This window comes from Pseudonaja textilis, chromosome 4 (genome assembly GCF_049901715.1).
Source record: "Pseudonaja textilis isolate UNSWEBS1 chromosome 4, rPseTex1.2, whole genome shotgun sequence".
Taxonomy (NCBI): Eukaryota; Metazoa; Chordata; class Lepidosauria; order Squamata; family Elapidae; genus Pseudonaja; species Pseudonaja textilis.
The window spans coordinates 3223698-3248032 of record NC_141993.1 but is presented as its reverse complement, the minus strand read 5'-3'; the positions used below and the strand labels follow the sequence as shown (position 1 = coordinate 3248032).

General features: G+C 41.8%; 1 protein-coding gene across 1 annotated transcript in view; it reads right to left on the bottom strand.

Annotated features, from left to right (window-relative positions):
- The window catches only part of LOC113445404 (PH and SEC7 domain-containing protein 1-like), a 97385-nt gene that overhangs the window by 59766 nt on the left and 13284 nt on the right, over positions 1–24335 (bottom strand). The window contains exons 5-8 of the mRNA XM_087932132.1: positions 18217–18691; positions 13556–13999; positions 4076–4270; positions 3525–3605 (exon numbers count right to left, since the gene is read on the bottom strand). Of these exons, the coding sequence (XP_087788258.1) occupies positions 3525–3605; positions 4076–4270; positions 13556–13999; positions 18217–18691 (1195 nt within the window). The remainder of the gene's footprint in view (positions 1–3524; positions 3606–4075; positions 4271–13555; positions 14000–18216; positions 18692–24335) is intronic.

The window sequence follows — 24335 nt, the reverse complement described above, 5'->3', positions numbered from 1 at the left end:
CTCCTTAATTGCAAAAGATGGCACTGATCAACAACTAATTGTGAACTATAGGCCAATCTCCCAGAAAGCTACAGTAAGATCAGAAACACAATCTGTTATCTTCCGATGAAGTTTAGGTAAAAATCTTTCTGGTTTGTTTTTGGAGCATATATTGTTCCCAAAAATGTCTTCTTCTGATCTAAAGTAATTTCTGTAAATAACATCCTTCCTTCCTCATCCTTATAAATCTGCCTCAGGTTTAGCCAATCTTTTATGTATACCACAATCTCTGTCTTTTTTTTATCTGTCAGGGCCAGATACAGTTCGCCTAGTTTAGGGAATTTTAAAATTGCTTGCTGCTTGCTGTTTTGAGATATGGACTTCATGCATACATATGATATCTGCATTTTGATTCTTAAGTTTTTCAAATATCCGTTTCCTTTTTATTGGTGAATTTAGACCATTTATGTTAATTCACAATAAGGTAATTTCTCTTTCCATGTTACTGTTTGTATAGGGCGGTTATGGTCTCTTTTCTTACTCTGAGTTCTCTTCTGGGTCTGTTGTTTTCTTCTTCCTCTCAGGTTTTCTGTTCTTTTAGTTCCTGTTCTGTTTCCTTCTCTTCAGATGTTTGCTCTTCCCGACTCCTGCTCTCCAGATCCTCCCTGTTTTCTTGCTTCTCTTCGGATCCCAAATCTCGCTCATGAAATTTGTGTGCTTTATCCAATGAGTTGATTTTGTATTTCTTTTCCTGCCAAGATATTAGAAGTCGTTCCGGGGTGAGCCACCTAAAAACAGTTGTGTTTTTAATCAGTTGAGATGATAAAAAGTGATAGTTCCTCCTCTGCTCTCTAACTCTCCTGGGTATTTGTTTCAGCATCACCATCTTATTTCCTTTGTAAATTAGCGGCTCATCTCTAGCCTTTCCATTCAATAGATCTCTCATTATTTTTTTCTGGCAAACCATACATGGACCTCCCATGGTAATTCGTGCCTACATGCGTAATGCGTATACACTCTGTAGACCTCATCTATGTCATTCCTAATCTCTTGTTTATTTTGTCTGGAGGGCTTCTGCTATCAGTTCTGTCATGATGGTATGTAAGTCCTCTTTCCTATCTTCAGTGACATTCTGAAACCTGAGGAAGAATGCCTCTTTCTCCAATTCCAAATGGACCACTGATTCCTGAAGTTCACAATACACTACTTTCCAGTTCTGTTCTGTCTCTTCTAATTTCTTTTCCACATATTCAGTTCTGGCTTCGATTGTTGTCAGTTTCTGTTCATTGTTTGCCACCGCCTCTTGCATTATTTCAATTTTGTTATCCAATTTCTGTATGTCATTTTTCACTCCTACTATATCAGTCTTCATTTCGGTTTTCAGGTCCTCATGGTTCCTTGCTATAAGTTCTTGAGTCGTCACCATCATCTCTTGCATCATAGTTAGAGTTGACTGTACCATCTGTAAAGTTAAGGAGGAACTTGGCTTCTCTATAACTAACATCGTGTCTAGCAACCTTTCTCCTGATGGGGAAGATATAGTGCTGTTGTCTTCTTTCCTGTTTTTACAATTGTAGTTGTCATTGTCATTTTCAAGATATGTAGAAGAGTCTTCCAATCTACCATCAAATACCGCTATTGAGGATACTCCCCATTGTCTTTGTTTTATCTTATCTGGTAATATGCTTTTACAGTAAAATCTCTCCTATCCTGTATTTGGTTTAATAACTGCTCAATTAATTGTTAACCTTCTACTACATCTTGTATTTGCAACACAATATCAAATATAAGTGCTAATCATTAATTGACAAATATAATCAGTAATCGATAATCAAGTAATTAATTAATATGATCAATTCATTATATATAAATCTTAAGAAAATCCTAGACACAGTATATAAGTTAATCCACTATAAATCCACTTTCATTCTCACCACAGTTACAGGTATAGAAATTCTTATTTATACTAAAAAGGTTTCCAAGAATAGGGGAAAGAAAAGAAAGGAAAAAATGATATTAATTTTACCAGAATATTACTTCTTATTCAAATATATTCAACCTATAAATATATTCAACCTACAAATATATTCAATATTCAATAGTTGTTCTAATAACTCTAAATTGCTATTTTATGACTATTACATATATTAAATATATATAAGTGCTATTTGCAAAACCTCTTATCTTCTTTCTTCAGTGAGCAGTTCTTATTTCAAGATGTCTTCTTTCAAAAGTGCACAGTCATTATCACTCATTGTTTCTACTTCGCTTTCTCACTACACGTCCTTCACAGTTCTCACTGCTGACAATTCCCCTCTCTCAGTATTCTCAGACAGTCAAAACTTGTTTCCCTCCTTTTACTTCCACTGTCCACAAATACAAAAACCTCTGATCTTCTTACTTCACTCAGCAGTTTCCTGTCTCAAGATGTCTTCTTTCAAAAGTGCACAGTCACTATAGCTTGTCGTTCTTTTTGTTTCGTTTTCTCACTGCATGTGTTTCACAGTTCTCACCACTGCCAATCTCTCTCTCTCTCCACCGTCCACACATATAAAAAAGGAAAAACCATATCTTCTCTTCTTTCTCTCCCCCCTCTATTGCCTGTCAGTCTCTCAGTGCAAAAATCAGTCACTCAATCCACCATAAACGCTCCTACCGCCATGTCCGCCACCTGCTTTGATCTCTGATCACAGAACTTTCCTCTTCTTTCACTATCACCAATCTACTCAGGTACTTTCCTTTTATTTCACTTTTCCATTGCTAGTCTCATTGCTTTTCACTCTTTATTTCCTTTATCAGTTAGTCAGGCAGCCGCGCCTCTGGTTCTGATCATGGAGATCATCCTCTTTTGCACCGGTTTTCGGGATTTCATCTTATAGCATCGGGGATTCACGGCTCTTCCTGACACCTCTGAATGTTCTCCTCTTTATTGCCAGTCCCTCCAGGATCCGACTTCACCCCGATGAGCTGCCGATCGCAAAAATTCGGGCATTCAGAACGGTGCTCTGTTCCTCTGTCCGCTTCAATGTGGTGCCACAACCGGAAGTCAATTGGTATTCTCCCATACAGCAGTTCTTGGCACCCCCTCATATCCTTGTGTACCCACCTCACTCCTCCCTTTCATCCCCACACACATCCTCGCTGTCTCCCCCATCAAGTAGGCCTGTGGGCCTGGGACATGCTACTTCCTGCCAACTTCTCCACCAATTTTGGTTGTAGCAAGAAGTTGCCTTGCTTAACAATAAGTGCCATCACTAATCAATATAGTTGCACTTTAGAACTGCATCACTTAATGATGGCAATTCCAGTTTCAATTGCCATTGTAAGTTGAGGACTGCCCATACTGTAGGCAGCCCAAATAGATTAAGTAAATTCTGGTGAGCTACTATGGCTAAATAAATACATAAAATCTGATAAGCCTTACTAAATAAATGCAAATAAAAGTTAAACTTGAAAACTACTGCAGCTACTTTAATTTATCTCTGAACCTTTATTAAAGGTTCTTTCTTTCTGAAAACTTCAGATGTCCCTCCTTGGACACTTACCTAAGAGCTTGGTCCAGAGTCATTCCAGTGAATTCAAAGAACTTCAGATATTCCCCTGCTACTGTCTTACTGAAATCATTACTGGAAATGAAAGAAACATCTTGTTTATAGAATTTCTATATGAGATGGATTAACAACTGAACATGGCAAGCAGTAAAGGACAAGGAAAGCTCCCAGATTTGTTATTTTTCAATTACACTACTCTTCCCCATCCTATGTTCTAATCCAACTAGACTATAGTGACCATAGTATATCTACACTTCTGGGAATATTGCTGTCAAGCTAGAAAAGAAAAGAGGATAAGCTGTGAACATAAGCTATACAGGTCACAGCAACAACATTATTAAGAATGTTTGTAAAATGAAACAAAAGCTTCCTCCACTGTTTCTGTTATGAAGGCCGTGACTTACTTACTGGAGACATAATCATTTTCTCTGAAGAGATATGTAGGAGCACAACAGGCAGCCATATTTCTTTACAGAGCATATAAAATAAAATCTGAATAAAATCTGGATGAGGAGACTTTTTTTTTAATGCCCACACATACTTACTTCTTCCCCAGATGACGAGCTACATCTGCCTTTTTGAAACCATCCAAGTTGTACAGCCTTTTTGCAAGGCGCTTAGCAGCCTCTAAGTCGGCGTTATGTCCACTAGAAAGCGTGTCAGTGCTACCCAGGGCTAGTTGCTCTGTGCTGTCCATTTCAGAATCTGAGTCAGAGACTAGCTGACTGAGATGATGCTTGCTAAAACAAAAAAACATAGAGGTTGTCATGTGAACCATGTTACCCAGTTACCTTTATCCAGTTTTCCATAAAACGTTGTTTCTAAAATAAGAAGGATTATTGGTGTTTCAGGGTGAGTTCAAAACCCAAGAAAGAAACCCCCAAACTCCATGTTTTGTAGAGAAGAGGTACTTTTACTGAGTTTGGAAAGATAGCAACGAAAGAAAAGCACGATCTGAAGCAAAAGGCATGAAAGTTACATATTGAAAGTTTTCCTAAATCCCTGCCCCCAGGGACCTACACTGAGCAGCCAATCTCCATTTCATATAGTGTCACGTGGGGTAAATCTTCAGGTGTTTTTCGTCCATCTGGTATGCTGAGAGGATTGCCTTTGACCAGGTACAAACAAGTCCATTCAACTGCGCAGTACATCACGAGAGCCTTTTGGTTCACACAAAGGCTGTCTTTCTCCAGCTCACTTCCCCACCAAAATGTCAAACTTCACCCTCCCCCTGTTACAATGGCATGCGATAGCAAGCAAGCATCAAAGAGGTTGACATTCAGCCCTCCTGCAGTAGAGGCGTTAGCCCTGGAAGAAAAAACATAATAGAAAACAGGCAAAATAGGAACAAAGCAAAACATGAGAACATTTTCAATCTTACATTAAGGCTTAGTAGGGTATTTAGAGCGAAACAGTTGTACAAGTTTAGGGGCTCTGACATCACGCTTGTTCACCCATTCAGACTGAGAAGGAGGAAAGTGTTTCCAGGCAACCAAATACTGAATTTCCCTCTATGTCTTCCTGGAATCTAAGATCTCTTTGACTTCAAAATGCTGCTCACCTTCAACAAGGAGGAGAACCCCCTCTCTCTAGCTGGGTGGAACAGATGCGCAACAGTCTTTTCCTGTGAGGATTTCATATGAGAATTCCATTTCTGGAGCCAGGGCAATTCAAGTAGGAGGGGACACTCCACCCCAGGGGCCACAATAAAAGTCTCTCGGTGGTCCCCATCCACTTTTCTACTGGCTCCATAACAAAATGAGTTGGGCCTCCCCCAGCTACGCTATTGGCTCTTTCAATGTCCTTAGCCCTAGTTTCTCCACCACTTCTAGGCTAATTACCAACCTTGTACACCCTGAATCCAAAAGGGCTAACATCTTCCCCTGGGCACCAGATAAAGGCACCCTTAACTGCACTGGGATGGTCATGGGCCTACATGTTGACTTACCAGAGGGTCATCATCAGAGTCAGTTTTACTCTCCTCTGGGGTGATTGGAGTTCCCAACTCCTCCTGTTCCGGAGGACCGCTCAACTACTTCCACACCCTTCAGGGCCATTTCATGATGTTTGCCTGGTGACTTTTCAACTTTCTTCCCTCCGGATGGTATTGGTTTGAAGCCAGGCTTGGCAAGGTGATCAGCAGGTCAATACTCCTCCTTTCCACATCTGAAGCAAGCCGTGGACTTGGGTTTGGCAGCTGGCCTGCTTCTGGTAGCTCTAGGGGCCTCTCTCAGGGGAGAAGGTGGAGATTTGTTACAGTTGTGGCCCCCACAGTGCCTATCTCTGGCCAGGTTAATCTCCACATCAGCTGCCAACACATACCAGGGCTAAAGGTCTTGACAAGCTCCCTCGGGAGATACAGCTTTGGTAGATCTCTTCATTTAGCTCATCTTTGTAAGATTCCACCAGAGTCTCTTGGGACCACCCATGCATGTGGCAAGCCAACTCACGAAACACCTGGGTATATTCAGCCACCAACCTTCACCCCTGATTTATGGTTTTCATTCTGGCCTTTGCCTTATGTTCAGCAAGAAAGGCCTATGAATGGGCTCATAGGGGCATCATAAACAATTATAATCTCTCAGCTGGGGGACATCCTCATTGTGAAGGGTGACCCTCCATTCAGCCGCAGTCCCTTCCAGGGCCATGGTGACACACCTCACTTTGGCTGCTTCCAAAGCAAAGTCCTCCCCATATTCCTGCATGTGATTTCAAACTTGGGCTAGGAAAAATCCCAGAGCTTTGGGATCCCTTCCATATTTTACTCCCAGCAGAGGAACCTTTGGAATTCGGCAGCTCTGTGGGACTGCCCCTCCCCACAGGTGGGCTGGTCTATGGCAGCTGCTTGAATTCCTGCAGCCGGTGCTGACCCTGGATAAGCTATAGGAGTTGCTTCTGGGTTTGCAGAAGCTTCTGCTCCCCTGGCTACTTCCCCAGCCTCTTCATACACAGGCAAAGCACATCTTTCCTGAGCTGTCTGATTTTCAAGAGTTTTGTGCAGGAGATGCAAGGCCAGAATTAACAGGAGATCTTCTTTGCTGGCTTCCTTCCAGGCATCCTCTTCACACTGGCATCTGGCAGCAGTTACTCTGGGGGGAAGCCTCTCGGGAATCTCCATCTGTCCTGGGGACTTCTGGTGGCGTTTCCTTTGTGGACAGAGTGAAGACTGCAATTGTTTGTGGTCTCGGTCCGTGCTCTCCCCATTGGAGGGCTCCAAATGGGGCCAGAACCACCCTGAAGGGGTGGTGAAGAAGGGGGAGGCTGCCAGTTGGGTCGAGGGGAACTGCATCTCCCCTCCCTGACTAGGCATACTCCCCCTGAAGATGGGCTGTAGCAGTGGCCAGTATGGCCACCCTGAAGGAGGAGAGCTAACTGGGACAAAGATCATGCTGGAGCAATGAAGAAGCAGACAATGTGAAGACTGGGCTGATCAGGTGCAACATCTGGATATAAAGGTACCCCAGAATTAAGATACTAAGAAATTTTTAAAGAAAGACAGAGAAAGCTGCAGCCAGAGAAACTGAAAAGAAAAATTGACAGCTGAAAGTGGCTTTGAACTTTGAAAGGAGTTAAATTCAGAGAGGAAGTCAGAAGAAAATACCTGTGTAAATTGGAATGAATATATGAATTTGGCACTAAATAGACATAATTAAAAGCTGAACTTGAATCTGTCAAAAAAACAAAAAACCCCACCAGTAATTGATAATTGGCTTTATTGGATTTTTGAAATTTAAAACCCTAAACAGAGAAAAGAAAGTGGGGATGTGGGGGGGAAGGGTGGAACTTGGACACAACAGAGAGCACCACCTAATAGTAAAGGAAAAACTTTAGTGATCCTTTAAAAAGTGCCTGGCTCTTTCCAAAGTGGAACTTGATACAGAATAAGAGGAACTTTGTTATATCAAAATATAAACCCTGAAAAGTGAAAATACAGAATTTTAAGATAAAAGAAAGAAGAGTAAAGAAATTACCTTGGGATTGTTTGGTTATTTTGGCACAACTCTAATTTATGGATATTGGATTATTTGATGATTTTGGAGAAAATTCAAAGAAGAATTAACAGAAATTGATCATTGGAAATAAATATTAAAGACGTTGGTTGAATTAAAGTACTGGACAATTAGTTTGGATTTAAATATTAAAGAAAGGAATAAACAAAATCTAAAAGAAGAGTAAAGAAATGGTAGAACTTTTTTGGGAAATAAAAATTGAACTCAGAAACGTAAAGGAAATATTACATGAAAAAAATGAACCGTGCTGCCTTACAACTAATATAAATGGTGATTTTGGAAAACGAAGAACAACAATGAGTGCCAGAAGGGGAGGAGCTGATTAAAGAAGAGACCAACTCTAATGAACAAATGGAACAATGAACACTAAAGCGAAAGGAAAAAAGAATGAAAATTAAAATTTGGAGGTTTGAGGAGATAATTAAATGGGAAATGTTTGGAAAGCCAAACAAAGAAAAAGAAAACAGCAGAAAAGGGAATTGCAGAAGAAAGCTTTAAAAAGGGAGGGGGATAAAAACTGGAGTAAGAAATGGAGGGAAAAAATGAAGGAAAAAAGAGGCAAAAAGAGAACAGACCAGAAAAGAAGGAGATATGGAAATCGAACAAGAATGAAAAGAAATTGTTTAGTTAGGAGACATAGAGATAACGGGTAGATTAGGAATAAGGAAGGGGATTCTGCAAGGTAACGTGTTGTAACATAGATGGGTTTTTTTTTTGAAAATTTTATTTGGGTTTTCACAAAAACAAAATACAAATAAAACATCTTTTTTGAAAATAGCATGGTCCCAGGTTATCACTTCTTCATACAGACACAAAACTCAATTTCATCTCATTTTTATATTCTATTCCATATCTTATTACCATTTTATATTTTCTACATAGTTTTTCCCCTCTTCTAATTTTCTCAACTTTGTTTTGATTATCTTAATTCAAATCATTATATTTATACTTTTGTCTGTCCTGTTACCATTTCACATTATCTTTTCTTATTAAACAAATTTTTCCCTGTAGTTACCACTTAGAGTATGACACCTTTATATCCTTTAATTTTATCCACTCAAGCTCTTATTTAAGCTTCAATGTATAGCTTTAAGGTTATAGCATTCAATATAATACATAACTTCCAATCGAATTCTGCTTGGTACATGCTTAAAATAGACACTATATTCTTAAAAAGAAAAAATTATATATGTATGTATGTATGTATGTATGTAAATAAAACACATTCCATTCCAATTCAATTCTATCATTAATATGCATTAAAATCTTAACATCTTTAACATTTCTTTTCAATTGAATATCATACTTCCTTGGGAACACTTATAAACTTTCCATAGTTAATTCTTTTTTTCCCCATATTTCTTACTTATATTTTTATAAATCATTACTAATAATTAAAAATGTTCTCTTTTAATTCTCTCAATCATTTTAATTCATTTATTTATTAACAAACATCCCACTGCATTAGAATAAATATTTTATCCATCATCATATTTTCTAAAGTTATTTCTATTTGTAATATAACAAAGCCTGTTGTGGCTCTGGGCTTGGATTCAGCTCCTGTGATTGATATGAGTTCAAGTGAGGAGGTCATCGCAGAAAAATATGAGCCGGCCTGGCTTAGTGATTGGACTGATAACCAGGATGAGGAGATGGACGTGACAAAGGACGACAGACCTGATGTATTAGAATTGTCAGGACCTTTGACCTCTTCTGGTTCCTTATCTGATCAACAGCCAGGAATGGCTGACAGAGAAGTTTTGAGAGAGTCTTCTAGTGGAGATGAGAAAATTTGGAAAATTTGTGGTTAAATGTAAAAAATAGAAGACGGTTGAGAAGGCAAAATCAGCTGGAGTGAATGAGAAGAGCAAGTCAGTAAATTAGCACGTTGCCTCAATGAGTATAAAAGGACACAGCTGGGCTGGTACATTTTGCCAGGAACAAAATGACTATTTGAGTGAGGACGTTACAGCAAGGAGCTCTAAGACTGGAGATTTATTGCCAGGACTGGTTTGCCGGACAGAGTAAAGATTTATGCTGTGGTTTCTGCCAGCCGTTATCTTGTAAGACTTCTTTCCATTTGATTTAATTGTGAAATGGCTGCTTTCTGTTTTGTTCGTTTGAATTTTGAAGGGGAGTCATAACAAAAGCCTTATGTACCTTTGCAGAATCCCTTTTACAATTAAATTTTCACCCATTATCTCTAAACAAACTTATGGTTACAATCCTTATATCTTTTCCCTGTTTCTCCATTTCTTGTTTCTGTTTTTTACAACTTCTTTTCTTTGCCTTCTTCCCCCTCTTCTTCTCCCTCCCCTTTTTATACCCTCATCTCTCTACTTCTAACTCTCTCATCTGTAATTCCCTCTTCTGTTGCTTTCTAATATTATACTTATCTTTCAAATTGTTCTTCTTTTTGGTTGTTTTTTCTAATCTTAAACCTTTCACTCTCTTTCCCCCCTTTTCTTTTTTCCCCCCACTTAAAATTATTTGATCATTAAAGATGGCTTCTTCTTTGTCCTAATCTTCTTGTTCTGCAAGTGTTTCTTGTTGCTTCTCATAGTTCCAGATCTCAATTTCTAAGAATTGAAACATAAGCCAAAAGAACTTCTCCCTTCTTGTGTGTCTCCTCTCCATTTTTTAAGTTCTGTTTTCAGTTCTTCTAAGAGTGATACCATTTTAAAAACTTTTAAACAACCACCCAGTTAATTTTAGTCATCTAGATGCAAAAACCAAAAATCACCAAGTAATCCAAATAATCCAAGGCTGTTTCTACTTGCTTCTTTTTTCCAGTTTCTCTTCCTGGGGTTCTATTATTTTGTTACCAAGTTTCCATTAAAATGTATCTTTGAGGAATCTTGATAAAATTTCACTGTAAGTTCCTTTTAATTACAGTTCCATTCCTTAATTCCAGGTAGTCTCCTCCATTTTTCCAGATCCTGCCCTTCTATTCTTTTTTTTCTCCTTTCCTGCTTTTAAAAACTTTTAAATGTCCAGAAATCTTTATTTATCCCTTTGATTTTTATTTTCAGCTTAGATGCCTATTAATGTCAAAGTGGATTTTTTTTTCAGTTTCTTGCTTAAGTCTCTTATCTGTCAGTATAAGGAAGGAAAGAAAAAAAACCTAATCCTTTCCCTTCTCTCTCTCCTTCACAACTTCAAAATCTTCTTTGGGAACAATGTTGTTAAGTTTAAATTCCAGGGTACCTTATTTGTTGCTTTAGCTGTTTGACCCAGTCAACCAAAACTTTCTCTTCTTATCTTCCTCCTGCACATTCTTTTCTGGTTGAGTTCTTCTTTGTGGTGGCCATTTCTGACCACCACTACAACCGCCTTCGGGAAAGGGAGTAATGGCCAGCTGGGGAGGAGAGATGCAGCTCTCCTCAACCCTGCAGGCAGTCTCCTCCCTCTTCACCACCTCTACGGGGTGGCTTAGCCCTGAAACCAGCCAGCTCGGGGCACTCCAGCAGCAACCACAGATCACAGCCTCGGAGAGACGAGGTTTCGGTCTGTTGCCGAAGAAGCTCAAACCGGAAGTCCAATATAAATGTATTTGAAATAATAGTAATTTGTTGTGATGTATAAAATATAGATTTTAAAAATGAAAAGATTGGAACTGATATTTTTTTGTTATTGGACTATTTGTTATTGTTAAATTACACATAGATATAATTGGTATAAATGTGAAATTGGGAAGTTATGATAAATAAGTTTAATAAAATTAAGAATATTGTTAAAATGAGCTATAAGGATTGTTACAAAAAGATTAACATCAGTTTTTATGATTAATTGAATAGATTAATGTATTTGCAATAATAAATGTAATAGAAAGTAATTAAGGGGGAAAATATCATGTGGAATCCAGCTTAAAATGTATATGTGTTATGTAGGAGATTATTGTTACTAACTTACAAAGCAATAACTAAAAAGTGATCATATTATGATAAATCATTATTATGAATTAAAGGGGAATTAATTGAATGATGTGTAAGACAAAGGGGTGGTACACTCAAATTAGTAATTAAAGGGGGAGTTTTTCTTTAATATTAGAATTAGGATGGAATGTTTTGAATAATGAAATTATAATATGCCATGAAATTGTAAACAGCTGAGAAGTACAAGCTTCAAGCAGATAAACACCGGTCACCACAAGTCCCTTTCAAAGTGCGTGACCGGGTCTACCTGTCTACTAAATATCTTAGGCTGAGGCTGCCCACAAAGAAACTGGGTCCCAAATTCACAGGGCCGTTTCCTATAGCGAAAGTGATAAATCCATTGACTGCGCAACTAAGTCTCCCCCGCTTATTGGGGAAAGTTGCATCCAGTATTTCATAGCAGCTTATTGAAACTGGCTGTCTCCTCCCAACTAAGATCGAGAGATCAACCAGCTTCCAAACCAATAGTGGTCCAGAGCATTATGAAGTAAAAAAAAATCCTAGATTCTAGGTAACATAGAGGCTGATTACAGTATCTAATTCACTGGAAGGGGTACCCTTTGTCTGAGGCCACAGGTAAAAAGTTGGGATGTAAAAGCAGATAGACTTCGTAAAACAGTTTCATGAAAAATTCCCTGATAAGCCAAAGGGGACCCCTGGAGGAGGAAGAAGTAGTTAGTTGGTGTGGATTCTAACTTCCTGTCATTTGTCTCATAGGACATTATCATAGCTTGAGGGGAGGCAGCCTGTCAGCCCCGGATCCATCTTGATTCAGATTTAGGGCTGCCACGGGGGGGATGGGCAGCTGTGGGAATGAGAGACTAGTGAGAAGGGAGGATAGCCACAACATCGTTCTTTCGCCAGAGCTCAAGGTCGAATTGCTGGAGTTTGGAGCGGAGTGACTGGATTTGGCAGGAGTTCAGAATTGAAGTGAATTGGAGAGTGTGACTTGAGGATGATCAATAGGGGCTGGGTGTGAGCTTTAGTGTAGCAGGGGAAAACACGGCCATTCAGATTCGGGTTTTCCCCAGACGTGCCAATATGTCTTCTCTAATAAATTCTTTTTTAAAAAAATAAACTTTATTGAATTTTTATTACATTAAAAACATAAAAATATTTCACTCAATAACAGCTATTTGTGGTGCTTATCATATAACAATCATTTGTGCATTATTTAAAGGTATTAATTTGTGCATAATTATATTCTTATTCTATCTATATTCTATATTTAATAATTACCTATCCTTAATCTGTCTCCGATCTATCCAGCTATCCATTGTTCCCATACCTTATAAAATATTGAAGCTTTCTTATCTTTTAAACTTTTAAACTTATCTTTTAAACTTATCCATTTCAGCACAATTCATAACTTTTTGTATAACCAGTTCGTCTACGGGTGTATATGGCTGTTTCCAACATTGGGCAAAGGCGATCCTGGCAGCAGTCAATATGTGTAATAGTAAGTATTTTGTGCTCTTTATGTATTTTTTTTTAAAGATCCCCAATAGGAAGAGTTCTGGTTCTAGGTCTAATTGTTCATTGGTGATTTCCTGTAGCCAATTTTTGATTTTGAGCCAATATTTTCAAGCCTCTGGGCAGGACCACCACATATGATAATCTGTTCCCACTTTTTTTTACATTTCCAACATATAGGATTCATTTTAGGGTACATTTTCGCTAATCTCGAAGGGGGTAAGTGCCACCCATAGAACATTTTATATGCATTTTCTTTGTATGCTGCTGATTTTGTTAATTTGTGATTTCTATTCCATAAAGTCTCCCAGTCTGATAACTTTATGTTATGACCAATATTTACTTGGATGGACTTTGTCTCTGAGTGCTAAATTTGGGGTGATGAGTTTGGTTGGAACGCTGACAGATTGTTGAAATAAGCATGAAATACTCTGATTACATCATATTTCTTATTAGATCAGTTAAACAATGAAAAAAAAATGCCATTAAGTCCACATTTTCAAGCAGTTTCTTTCCAACCACACAAACCCCAAAGAAAAAGATGACCACCTAAACAATCACAAGATATTTCACATTTCACTACATGCACTACCTGGAATTCACTCACCTTATGATGGAGGCCAGAGGAATTCCTAAACTGCCCTCGGAATGGCAGGGACTCTGCAAGCTACTTTTCCATTTTTGTCTTGCTTCCTCTTCCCGTTCAGCCCAAGGAACATCTGTGGCAGAACTGGTTCCAGAATCTGGCTCCAGAAAAGCTAGAGGGGCAAAATTCTGCTCAATAATTTTAGCACTGTCTTGAATTTCCTCTTGAATTTCTGGAGTAAGAGTAGGAAGATCAAAGGTGAAGACAATTCCATTTTGTGTATGAGTGGGAGAAGACAAGATATCTATGGAATCTAGACTGGTATAAGAAGTTCCTTTGGCTCGATGTGATTCCATGATGCTTTCAAAATGCTTGCTGAATGAATCCATACTATCCTTAGGAATGTTCTGCCCAAAGAGGAAGGGTACAGGAGACTTGAGTAATTGAGAATTTCTGTTGATGACCCTGGTGATGATATGTGGTGGTAAAGAGAAAAGAAAGAAGTTATATCAGCTTTTCTCAACCTTGTTTTCAGATTTCAATGAACTCCGGCATAGAAACTGTAATTTGTTTTAGAAAACCTCACAATATAGTTCACTTCTAACCTAAATCACTTGTATTTTACAGCAAAGTGACAGGTCAGTCAGTAATTCAGCTTAATTACTGTGCATAAAAATTCCCGTCACTGGGAATTCTAGTCTTGTGCAGCACATTAAATTCAAACAGCAATGTTTGTTTTCCAATCACAAACTCTCACTGAACCCCCTGTAACCTCTTGTGGAACCCCAGTGAAAAAAGGCAAAGGAGATCGTTAAATTTTCAGAGTTTTACATCTGCAGGAAGTTTCAGTTGCTCTTAATTTAGTGTAAAAACAAAGTAAAACAAAACCAGAATGTAACTATAGTCACAATAGAATAAGACTTTCATTATCATAATTGAGTAGGCTGATATCCTTTCAATAATTGTATCAGGCTCCAGGATGCTTGCTTGCTGGTGGCAGCCATAGTAACAGGGAAGTGGGGAACAGATTGGCTTTTGGGTAGGGAAGTGAGCTGGAGAGAATACAGCCTGTGTGTGAACCAAAAGGGAGGGACTTGTTTGTGCCCAGTCAAGGTCAACCGTCTCGGCATTCCACATAGGTGAAAACACCTGAAGATGCACCCCACACGACACCATATGAAGCAGGGATTAGTTATTTGGTGTGGGTCTCATGGGGGGAGGGGATTGGGAAAACTTTCTATAGGTAATTTTCCGACCTATTGCCACAGATCTTACTTTTCTGTCGTTGCGATCATTTCAAACTCAGTTAAAGTACCTCTTCTCTACAAACATGGAGTCAGGGGTTTTCTTTCTTGGGTTTTTGAGCATGGGCATGTCTGACATTAAGCAAGATCTATTTTATCAGCCAACTTGGACATAAATTCTACCCTGAGGGCTGAGCCAAGAATGTCTAACCAAGGCAGCGATCAGGAGGACATGGGAGCTGCTGGTGGACCCCTCCCCAGTCCCACCACGGTCAGGAGGAAACGGAGTGGCTGTCACAGTTGCAGATTGAGGAGAGGCCAGTCCGAGCCATTAGGCGTAGGATGGATGGAGATTCCTGAGAGGCTTCCCCCCCCAGAGTAACTGCTGCCAGATGCCAGTGTGAAGAAGATGCCTGGGAGGAAGCCAACAAAGAAGATCTCCTGTTAATTCTGGCCTTGCATCTCCTGCACAAAACTCTTGAAAATCAGACAGCTCAGGAAAGATGTGCTTTGCCTGTGCATGAAGAGGCTGGGGAAGTAGCCAGGGGAGCAGAAGCTTCTGCAAACCCAGAAGCAATTCCTATAGCTCATCCAGGGTCGGCACCGGCTACAGGAATTCAAGCGGCAGCCATTGCCCAGCCCACCTGGTGTGGGGGGGGGGGACAGTCCCACAGAGCTGCCGAATTCCAAAGGTTCCTCTGCTGGGAGTAAAATATGGAAGGGATCCCAAAGCTCTGGGATTTTTCCTAGCCCAAGTTTGAAATCACATGCAGGAATATGGGGAGGACTTTGCTTTGGAAGCAGCCAAAGTGAGGTGTGTCACCATGGCCCTGGAAGGGACTGCGGCTGAATGGAGGGTCACCCTTCACAATGAGGAAGTTCCCCAGCTGAGAGATTATGATGTGCTTATGATGCCCCTATGAGCCCATTCATAGGCCTTTCTTGCTGAACATAAGGCAAAGGCCAGAATGAAAACCATAAATCAGGGGTGAAGGTTGGTGGCTGAATATACCCAGGTGTTTTGTGAGTTGGCTTGCCACATGCATGGGTGGTCCCAAGAGACTCTGGTGGAATCTTACAAAGATGGGCTAAATGATGAGGTCTACCAAAGCTGTATCTCCCGAGGGAGCTCGTCAAGACCTTTAGCCCTGGTATGTGTTGGCAGCTGATGCGGAGATTGACCTGGTCAGAGACTGGCACCATGGGAGCCACAACTGTAACAAGCCTCCACCTTCTACCTCTAGGGAGGCCCCTAGAACTACCAGAAGCAGCCGGACAGCAAACCCAGGTCCATGGCTTGCTTCAGATGTGGGAAGGAGGGGCATTGGGCTGCTGATCACCTCGCCAAGCCTGGCTTCAAACCAACACCAGCCGGAGGGAAGAAACTAGAAAAGTCACCAGCCAAACATTGTGAAATGGCTCTGAAAGGCGGAAGTAGTCGAGCAGTCCTCCGGAACAGGAGGAGTTGGGAACTCCGATCACCCAAGGGGAGACTGAAACTGACTCTGATGATGACCCTCTGGTAAGTCAACATGTAGGCCCATGACCATCCCAGTGGAGTTAAGGGTGCCTTCGTCTGTTGCCCAAGGGAAGATATTAGCCCTTTTGGATTCAGGGTGTACAGGGTGGGTAATTCGCCCAGAAGTGGTGGAGAAACTAGGGCTAAGGACATTGAAAGAGCCAATAGCGTATCTGGGGGAGGCCCAACTCATTTTGTGACAGAGCCAGTAGAAAAGTGGATGGGGGAATTACTGAGAGACTTTGTGTTTTATTGTGGCCCCTGGGATAGCACGTCCCCTCCCACTTGGATTTCCCTGGCTCCAGAAATGGAATTCTCACATGAAATCCTCACAGGAAAAGACTGTTGCGCATCCGTTCCACCCAGCCAGAGAGAGGGGGTTCCCCTCCTTGTTGAAGGTGAGCAGCATTTTGAAGTCAAAGAGATCTTAGATTCCAGGAAGACATAGAGGGGAAATTCAGTATTTGGTTGCCTGGAAACACTTTCCTCCTCCTCAGTATGAATGGGTGAACAAGCGTGATGTCAGAGCCCCTAAACTTGTACAACTGTTCAGCTCTAAATACCCTACTAAGCCTTAACGTAAGACTGAAAACGTTCTCATGTTTTGCTTTGTTCCTATTTTGCCTGTTTTCTATTCTGTTTTTTTTCTTCCAGGGCTAACGCCTCTACTGCAGGAGGGCTGAATGTCAACCTCTTCGATGCTTGCTTGCTATCGCATGCCATTGTAACGGGGGGATGGAGCGTCCCCTCCTACTTGGATTGCCCCGGCTCCAGAAATGGAATCCTCACTTAAATTGGAGGAAAGGACTGTTGTGCATCTGTTCCACCCAGCTGGAGGGGGGGGGGAAGGACATCCCCCAATAATAGCCACGACCACAAGGGAGCTGGCATTGGTGGCAAGCAAACACATAGCTCTGGAGGAGAAAATTCCAAAGGAATATTGGGACCTCAGGGAGGCGTTCAGCAAGAGGGCTTCAGATGTGTTTCTAGCCCATTGCCCCATAGACTGCAGCATAAAGATCCTCCCTGGAGTGAAACTCGCTAAGCCAAAGCTCTACTCGATGACCCCTGAAGAGCTGGAGCAATTGTGAACTTTCATTGATAAAATCCTAAAACGGGGTTTCATTCAACCTGCTAGGCCATTGGGAGGGGAATAAGTTTTTCCAATAGAACAGAAAGGAAATGAAAGGAAAAGCAGAGATACAAAAGATCAACTTCTGCCAGATGAAATAGTTTTGGGGAATTGCAATAGCCAAAAAACAATTTACATATGGTCTGGATTGATTATGAAAAGGTGTTACCTCTTAAGCTCTTTCAGGCTAAGACATTAGCCCAATTTTCTTATGGGACTCTGATTGGACTGTGGACCTTGGTCTATGGCAAAAATTGTGTGGGGAGAAACTGAAAAAATATACTTTAAATGTAGTATTGGAATTATGGAACTGTCTTCCTTGTAAAATATTTTGGTATGTAATGAATTTCAGTTGTATGTTTGTTCACTTATGCACATGCAAGGGAAACAATGCTACAGTACCAAAATATTGTACTGGATAGTACTTTTTTGTGTAAATAGAAGAGTTTTTAATTGGTTATACAGCTAAAGAATATACTGACATTTATTTTCCCTTTTCAGTGTGTGTGTGTGTGTGTGTGTGTGTGTGTGTGTGTGTGTGTGTATTGCTTTGAACTCCTTTGGGGGGAAGAGGTGGAGGAAGAAGAAGGTTGTGTGGAACTGTGTTACTTGTGGAACTGTTGCAACACCTGCCTACCTGATTGCAGGAAAACAGGTTCAATTGCAGTAATAAATAATGGCATTGAAATGTTATGCTATTATGTAAATTAGGCCTCTGCAAACAAACAAACAAACAAACAATTAGCCACTGCTATCACTCTATTAGCCAGGCTGGAGAAATCCTCACCTCTCCTGGTGATGTACCATGGCTTCAGATATTTCACCATCTTTATTCCCCTGGTTCTTGTTGTCTAAAGTTTTGCTATCCTCTTCCATGGCATGCTGAAAAAAGAGGTCATTTGGAACAACATTTGCTTTCTTTGGAATTCCCATGGAACTAAAATTGCTCTCACTGTCCTTCTGGCTCTCAATGGCTGAATCCGCTTCTTCTCTCTCAGCCAAAATATCATCAATGTTTGTCTCATGGTAGCATCTCAAGGGGACAGAGTCCAGATCAGTCTCTGAATACTTCACTGTTCTGCGGATTATTCCAGTTTCACAGTTTTCAAACTTCGTGTTATCTGGTGGAGTCATCTCAATTTCTACTTCTACGTGACATAGGCTGTGTTCTGGCCTTGTCTGATCTGGTTTTTGTTGCACTGAGAGTTTGGATTTCTCAGGTAGCTGAGGTGAAGGATCAAGTGCATTCTGAGATGGCATTCCTGTAATTCAGAGATTACATATTACAAACAAAAGGTACTTACGGTTCCTAAGTGATTCTGGCTCTTTACATTTGCTCAATACGTCTATATCAGACATGTCAAACTCAAGGCCCATGGGCCAGATCTGGCCTGTTAGTTCTGGCCCACAGGGCTGCCCTGGAAAAAGTGAGGGGCTGGCTCCTGCTGCCTCGGTACTGGCCCAACCCGGCCTGGCCTCACGCTCCCCCTGGGCACCTGCACAGAGACAGCCAGTGTGCAGGGGCTGGCATCCCCAGCGAAAGAGAAGTACTCAGAACATGGTCAGCCTGGGCAAGATGGTCATTGGGGATGATAGCCCCCTTGCACTCACCCAGGGAAACCTTCTAGCTGGCTAGGCTGGGGTGGGCCAGCCCCTTGCTGTCTCCAAGGCAGCTCTGCAAGGCAGAAGTAAGGCTGACCGCATTCCAGACCAGGGGGCCACCACCATGTAGTTGTTGTAGATCAGCGCCTAGAGCCCCAGCAGCAGTGTCGCAGCCACCACCACTGCCTCCCCACCTCCACAACCCTGTAGCCCTTGATGGGCCACACCTAGCCTACCCCCCCCCACATGGGAAAGCCATGGCCACTTGCTCGGGGGCGGAGGAGGCAGGGAGAGAGGGAGAGAGGAAGGAAGGGAGACGGGGGAGGGAGATTGGAATAAGAGGCAGGGAGGGTCTGAGGAAAGTCCTGCCTTAGCACTTGACTGCCTGCAACCCTGCTGTCCTCTTGCCATCCCGTTGACACCCCACACTTCCGGGCCTCTCCTGATAGTCACCCATTATATCTCTGAGGATGCTTTTCTTTAAAAAGCTGTCTCTCCTTGCATGGAGAGGGAGCAAGCTTCCCTCTCACTCATGCACTTTGCCCTCCTGCACCCACCATGAACAACCTGGCCAAGGAGAGTGAGCACAGCAACTGCAGCCTCGAAGAGGGAGATAAGCATGGCTGGGCACCAACTTGGGGAAGCGGAGCTGGGCTGGATTGCAGGCTTCTAGTTCCCTGGGAGCTTGAGGGCCAGGCCTATGTGGTTGCCCTCTGGCAGCCCACGCCACAATCCAGGGATCCTCCATATGATCTGAGAGGGATGTCGAGACTCCTCGTGTGGACAAGGCTTTGGGGCTCACCCTGGTCTCACCTTCACTGAAGGCCTCCTGATTCCTCTCTCCCAGCCTTGCCTGGTCCCTCACAGGAAGTAGAGGATGACGCTGTTGTGTGAGAAAGCATGGATGAGAAAGTTTGCAGGAAACAGTTGCCTCTGAGTCCAACTTCTGCCTTGACAAATCTCTGGAGAGGAGGAAGGGGTGGCGAGGGAGCTGCATGAGGGAAGGCTGCTTCAACAAGCCAGCATCCTTACCATGCACAATTGGAAATGGGGATTCCTTTTTGAGAAGAGCCAGCCTCTGTTGCTCTCCTGCTTCCTCCTCTTGCTCTCCAGAGATCTGTCAAGGCAGAAACTGGACTTGGAGGAAACTTGCTTCCTGCAGACTTTCTCCGCTGAGTTTCCACATACAGCAGCATCGTCCTCCAGCTCCTGTTTTGCTGGGAGGTGGCACCGGACAGGGAAATGCAGTGATGCCTGAAATTGGGAGAAGAATGTCTCCTTTGGCATACACACACACACACAGACAGACACGCCATTCCAAGCTTGGAGATTTTTATCCACATCTGAGTTTGAAAACTGCCAATCATGCCTGGGCTTGGGAAGAAGGCCCTCTCCTTCTTCTGTGGATAAAAGTTCCCAAACTTAGAATGTGGTGTGTATTGTGTGTGTGTGCCTGCCTGCGCAGTTGTGGGGGGGGGGGGTGAGGAGCTTATAGGGCACCACATTGTCCCCATGTCAAGTTAGCCAGTGCGACTTGTTCCGTCCTAACCCAGCCATCCCAAATCAGCCCCACCCAATAAGCAGCATTGAGCTGGCCGTTCCAGCCTGCAGCTAGTTGCAGCAATCCAGCTGTGACCACCCAGCCATGCCCACCCGGCATCATACTCTTACATAATACTGATGTGGCCCTCAATGAAATGGAGTTTGATAGCCCTGACCTATATCAACACTAAATGTCCATGGAGATTCTAAATCATTCAGGTCCTGGTTGCTCCAAAGGTCCTTTTTCAAGAGGCAACTGGACTTTCTGGTTTTTCTTTGAAGACATTTTGTTTCTCATCCAAGAAGCTTCTTCAGTTCTGACTGGATGGTGGGGAACGGAAGGATTTATACTCTTGCAGACAGCTGATCCTTTGCATTCTTTCAGGAAGTCGTTAAGGCCACCTGGAAGTTATCTGTCTCATCAGGGTCACCTGAGTGGTGCAAACTGATGTGGAGTTTTCCTGGAACTGTTGAAAGGACTATGTTGTAGACTGGAGAAAGATGAAGTCGTATCCCCAATGTACAGATCTGCACATGGCTCACTGCATTGTACTGCATATACCATGTTGCTCAGTTTCTCTCTGGGTTTTTTATCCTTGGGGTGGACAAGCTTCTGCCTTAGTGTATTGTCAGGTTTGAAGTGTGCACGTCTGTTGTGTTGGCTCAAGATCCTCCTGAGCTTCTCTGAATTCCTGCAACGTATGGACTGACAACATTGCTTCATTTAATTGTTCTCTTAATTGTCTCTTATGAAGGAGCCCCTGTTGGGTCTTTTTTGAGATTTGATGAAGGCCCACTTGGAATAGCCACATGTTCTGAGGGCTTCCTTGATGTGTTTTAGTTTTTTTTCCCCTTTCCCCTCTTTGCTGGTAGGCTGGCCTTCAGCTTGGGTTCCATTTTGTGCTCCAGTGGGTGGTAGGAATCAAAACGTAAATATTGATTTGTGTGGGGTTTTTCTATAAACTTCAATGTTAAGGCTTCTGTCTTCTTTAATATGTATTGCACAGTCCAGGAAGGCTAGACTAATTTCCTTAACATCTTCCCATGAAAATTTGATGTATCTGTCCACATAGCTGAGATGTTTGGTAAATGCTTCAAATTCCTGTGTTTTGATCTTGACCCAAGTATTGTCCACTTACCTATACCAGTGGGGGGGGGGGGAGTGGAATTTCTGTGAACTAATCTAGAGTGTTGGTTTCTACCTCTTCCATGTAGAGATTGGCCATGGTGAGGGGATACAGGTGAACACATGGCACAGCCATGTGTTCTGTAGAAACCTTGATTGTACACTGCTCAAAAAAATAAAGGGAACACAAAAATAAGACATCCTAGACCTGAATGAATGAAATATTCCTACTAAATACTTTGTTCATTACATAGTTGAATGTGCTGACAACAAAATCACACAACAATTATCAATGGAAATCAAATTTAGCAACCCACGGAGGTCTGGATTTGGAGTTATACTCAAAATTAAAGTGGAAAAAAACACTACAGGCTGATCCAACTTTGATGTAATGTCCTTAATACAAGTCAAAAGGAGGCTCAGTAGTGTGGCCTCCATGTGCCTGTATGACCTCCCTACAATGCCTGGGCATGCTCCTGATGAGGTGGTGGATGGTCTCCTGAGGGATCTCCTCCCACACCTGGACTAAAGCATCCCCCAACTCCCAGACAGTCTGTGGTGCAACTTGTCAGTGGATGGAGCGAGACATGATGTCCCAGATGTGCTCAATTGGATTCAGGTCTGGGGAATGGGCGGGCCAGTCCATAGCATCAATGCCTTCATCTTGCAGGAACTGCTGACACACTCCAGCCACATGAGGTCTAGAATTGTCTTGCATTAGGAGGAACCCAGGGCCAACCGCACCAGCATATGGTCTCACAAGGAGTCTGAGGATCTCATCTCATGTGTTCTGGGCTGAAGTTGGTTCTGTCACCTACAGTGCTGTCTTGTAGCTACCATTTTTTCAGTACCATGACAGCTTTGGTTGTTAGAATGCAGGTGAAGAGGGAAGTCACATCATAGGAAACCATAGTCTTATCTGAGTCCAGTTTTAGTTTCCAAACCTTGCTGGTGAAGTCCTGTGAATTATTTATGTGATGGGTAGCGTTGCTAACTAGAGGAGCTAATAAAGTGGTTAGATGGTTTCCAGTATTGTAGGTAACAACTGGCCTGAGTGGAGTTCCCTCTTTGTAAATTTTGGGGTGGCTTCCCCAGGGTAAAGAAATAACCCCTGGCACAACATAGGAGAAAAAAACCTATCAGGACTAGATTCAGCAGTTCATGTGCATTTAAAAAACAAAGGCTACTCTTTTGAAAACAGCAAAATTCACATTTGGGACAAAGAGGACCGCTGGTTTGAAAATGGGGTCAAAGAGGCCATCTATGTCAAAACTGAACAGCCCTCTCTCAACAGAGAGGGAGGGATACAACATGATCTATCTCCAGTCTACAACACAATCTTTTTAACAGTTCCAAGAAGGCTCCGCATCAGTTTGCACCACTCAGGTGACCCTGAGGAGACAGATAAACTTCTGGGCAGCCTTAATGACTCCTGAAAGGGGTTGGAAATGATCAGCTGTCTGCAAGGAATATAAATCCTTCCATTCCCGACCATCCAGTCAGAACTGAAGAAGCTTCTTGGATGAGAAGCAAAATGACTTCATAGATAAACCAGAAAGTCCAGTTGCCTCTTGAAAAAGCACCTTTGGGATATATCAACACTATTTATCTCAAACATTGTCCTAGTTATTGATGTTAAATGTTAGGTTTATAACTTTATTTAATGGTGCTTATTTATAATATAGGTAGTTAAAAGGTATCAGACAATACCCAATGTCATTTACTTATTTATATTATTTTTGAGCCACCAGTTTCACAGCAGTGATACTGGGCAACGAATAAAGATTAAATCCACCATCATATATAATCCATGATACAAGACCTAAACCAAAAACCTGCACCAGCAGAGCTCATTTTACTTTCTGCCCCAAATGCCTAGGGAAACAGCTTGGTCTTCAAAAACTTACCAAAGTTGGACCTATCTGGATCACTGGGTGGATGCTGTTCCAGAGGCAGGAAGGCACAAATCCAGGGTACAACAAGATGGCATTGTTTGGTGGAAGTGCCTGGAGCCTGCTCTCCCTACTAGACATAGTGGGCTGGACATATTGTTCTATTACCAACCCCTCTCCTTTTCATGCCTTTGATTAATTCTATTATTTCCATATTTTCTTTTCACAGAATAATAACAGCAAAAGAATAGTTGCACAATGCATTTGGATTGTAATACTAGGAGCACACCGCCAATAGAAAATCCTTAGAAATAATTCCACTGTGCTTTGCAAGAAAAGTAAAAATTAATGGTGAATATTATTTCACAACTAAACTAATTCATGAATACAGTAAATCTTCTGAGAACCAAAATATAACCCTCTACCACTTTGTATAGTAAGATCAACTATCCTCTTTCCTAAAGCATCTCCTTACTGCATTGCATGTTCAGCATCTATTTGCAAGAAGAGTTCCAGTTTTATATTTGTAAAATCAGGCAGTGAATTTAGTCGTAGTATTCCTCATATTGCAAGGATTGTTTCAGGAGAATGAAACCCAAATTTCAAACTGAAAATGTAATGAAGTCTGAAGTTTGATATTTCAACAAGAAGTAGAGGGTGTATCAATTGCTCCTCTGAGACATAGCAAGGGTTAGGGTTAGTTCCATGTGAGAAACAGCTATACAACACATACTGTGAAAATAT